This window comes from Melampsora larici-populina, assembly GCF_000204055.1.
Source record: "Melampsora larici-populina 98AG31 unplaced genomic scaffold MELLAscaffold_27, whole genome shotgun sequence".
NCBI lineage: Eukaryota > Fungi > Basidiomycota > Pucciniomycetes > Pucciniales > Melampsoraceae > Melampsora > Melampsora laricis-populina.
The window spans coordinates 1,027,544-1,030,471 of NW_006768791.1; the positions used below are offsets into that span (position 1 = coordinate 1,027,544).

The 2,928-nt window shown below is 41.6% G+C and overlaps 1 protein-coding gene across 1 annotated transcript; it reads right to left on the minus strand.

The window, feature by feature from the left end:
* Positions 1 to 1,346: 1,346 nt before the first annotated feature.
* Positions 1,347 to 1,721, minus strand: MELLADRAFT_64642 (uncharacterized protein; the record flags this gene model as incomplete). The annotated part of the gene is made up of 1 exon (XM_007411849.1): positions 1,347 to 1,721. The coding sequence occupies one exon, from the start codon at positions 1,719 to 1,721 to the stop codon at positions 1,347 to 1,349; it is 375 nt and encodes a 124-aa protein (XP_007411911.1).
* Between the last annotated feature and the right edge of the window lie 1,207 nt (positions 1,722 to 2,928).

Sequence of the window (2,928 nt, forward strand, 5' to 3'; positions counted from 1 at the left end):
AGTCGGGTGGAACCGTGGCTTCCGAAGTAACTAACTAGGTAATTCGACTTATCCTTATGTTCATACCTCGGAAATCCAAATTGCTGGTCAGTTGATGACTCGGTGGGGTTGATTCGGATGAGGCAATTGGGTCAGTGAGTGGGTCGCTGAATGGTCGGAAGGGTTCAGTTGGATGAAATGTCGGTTCAAGATAGCCTCGGTGAATGGTCGGATGATTAAATCAGATGCATTATATCGTATGCATCAAGTCGGTGATGTCTCGCTTGATATAAGTCAGTGAATGTCTCGGATACAAAATCCGAGGAGTCCTCGGATTTTGGTATCCGAGCCAAATATGTTGGCAGTGAGGACAGTTCAGCGATTGAGTGTCAGAAAAGGTTAGAAAAACCAGAAAAATGAGACGGACATACATTCTGAATTCCAGACAGGAGGTCCTCTTTATGGAGAACCAGCCAGTTTCCCCCTGGCTGGGCCCTGTCCCAGATAAACGAGTGCATATCAAAGGAGTCTCCTTTGGGTTATGGCGTGATGATTGGTGTGCAACGACAGGAAACTACTGCCTAATCGGGGTTAGCTCAGAAGATCTGACCCGACCCGCAACACCAGCAACAGAGCGGTTAAGTCCGACACGCTTCAGGATGTGTTGTGGTCTCAAAAAAAACTTAAAGCAGTCCCTCGTCTGCGTTGCGGTTTTTTCCGCAACGCGGTTCTGAGATCTGGGTTGCGGTACGGGGGCTAAAAGCCGCAACGTGGCGCAACGCAGCGCGCAACATGAGCGTTGCTGGCCCAGGGTTGCTTCCCAGCCCTTTTAGTTTCTGACATTCATCACAGACAACCAGCTCGTTCTTCTTGCTAAACTTTACTGGTATAGTACTTAGACAAGATGGTGAGTAGAGTGCGTTGCAATTGGAGTGTTGTTTTACTTTCCACGTTGAACGAGAATCGAGAGCAGCAATTAGGCGAGCCTTCTGATCTGCTGTCAGGTTAACTTCCCTTGCATCCGCACCAAACAGCTCTTGGCATATCACATATCGCTGGTTTCCACGATATATAGAGCAGCTCCTCTCCATGAATTGTGCAATTGACTGCTTTGCACGTTTCCGCTCCCAGGTAGCGTCACAAAGTCCAGCGCAGGTAGTTTCGATAACACAAGATTTGTAGCTTGATGATGATGGATCGGCCACTTTACGTTTGAAGAACATGTTCAAACTTGTATTATTTGACATCCTTTCAGTGGATTGGACACACGATGCTGATATATTTGCAATATCAAAGATGAATCTGGTTAGTAAAGTGATTTCGTGGACTTGATTGGAGGAAATATGCATAGTAAAAAACCTTAACAACTAACCCGTTTTCCAATGCTCCACAGCCTTTGCTGTACGGCCTTGTTTCAAAGTCTTAGACTTTCCACCGCAATGACAACGGAAAACTTTGTCACCTCCAATCTTCTCCACCTTGCATCGATCACAGGGCACATCCGGTGTTGATAAAGGACACAAAGCAAGCAGATCTGTTTGCTTGCTAGCTTTGGGTTTGGTGAGTGTAGGATTTTGTTTGTTTTTAGACGAGGGAACAGGGTGCTCATCCTCTTTGCTACTTTCAATGACTATTGATTTGTTTTTCTTGTCTTTTGATTTGGGTGATTGATTTAGTACTTCATCTTCTTCGTCACTTTCAATGATAATTGGCTCAGTGTTGAGATTGTTTTCAGACAACATTCTTGGCATAAAAATGATCAAGGAGGAGATACAATAATAACTATGATTGGAAGAACTTTTTTACTTCTGAAAGCACAGGAGGAAAAGCTGTGAGAAAACGAGTTTGACGAGACACTAAGCTACGTAACAAACAGACAAGACAACCTTTATAAAGGTGACAGAAAACTTATCAGCCTGTGTTGATGAGACACACTGAGGCTGAAGAAAAGACACCGAGTTCTAAACTCGAACAAACCTTTATAAAGGTGACAGAAAACTTATCAGCCTGTGTTGATGAGACACACTGAGGCTGAAGAAAAGACACCGAGTTCTAAACTTGAACAAACCTGAAAACGGGACAAGGAGGATTATGGATGATAATGTTTAGAATCTTTTTCCTCAATGAGGGAATATCAAAAAGAGAAAAGACTACAGCATCATACAACACACCTTTATAAAGGTGTCACAAAACTTATCAGCCTGTGTTGATGAGACACACTGAGGCTGAAGAAAAGACACTGAGTTCTAAACTCAAACAAACCTGAAAACAGGACAAGGAGGATTATGGATGATAATCTAATAGAGAAAAATTATAGAAAGTAAAAGAAAAGGAATGGAGTGAGGAAGAAAAACATTAGAGTGTATCAAGTATCGGTTCAGTAGAGTTCTTAGTACGACAGTGAAGAAGAGAATAATAAATTGGTAATAACTCACATTTAGAATCTTTTTCCTCAATGAGGGAAAAAGTTCTAAATGTGAAGAGAGGCGTGGTTATAAGAGAAATCATCAAAATGATAATACTGTAATCAGAAACAACACGTCCACTTTCTAATCAACTACCAATCCAAATCCGGTAAGTTCTTCCAATACTTCCTAAATGTGATTCATTCACCAATTCCAAACCTTCCAACATTTCTACCCCTTATCCATGTATCCTAATTTCAACTTCATGTGTTTCATTTTGATATGTTCACAACACCATTCCTCCTGTCCACACTATACTTGATTGATTCATGTCTCTTTGACCTTCATTGGTTTTGACCCATACACAACTTATTCCAACAAAAGCATCCAGGATGATATTTCATTTACGTATATCCTCCTCAGCCACCTTCTCACTATTCTGCTAGTTCTGCCAGTTCTGTCATAATTCACTGTCATAAATTTCAAATATATCAAACTACATCACTGATCAAACTATTCTCTATGTACTCTACACTACTCTACA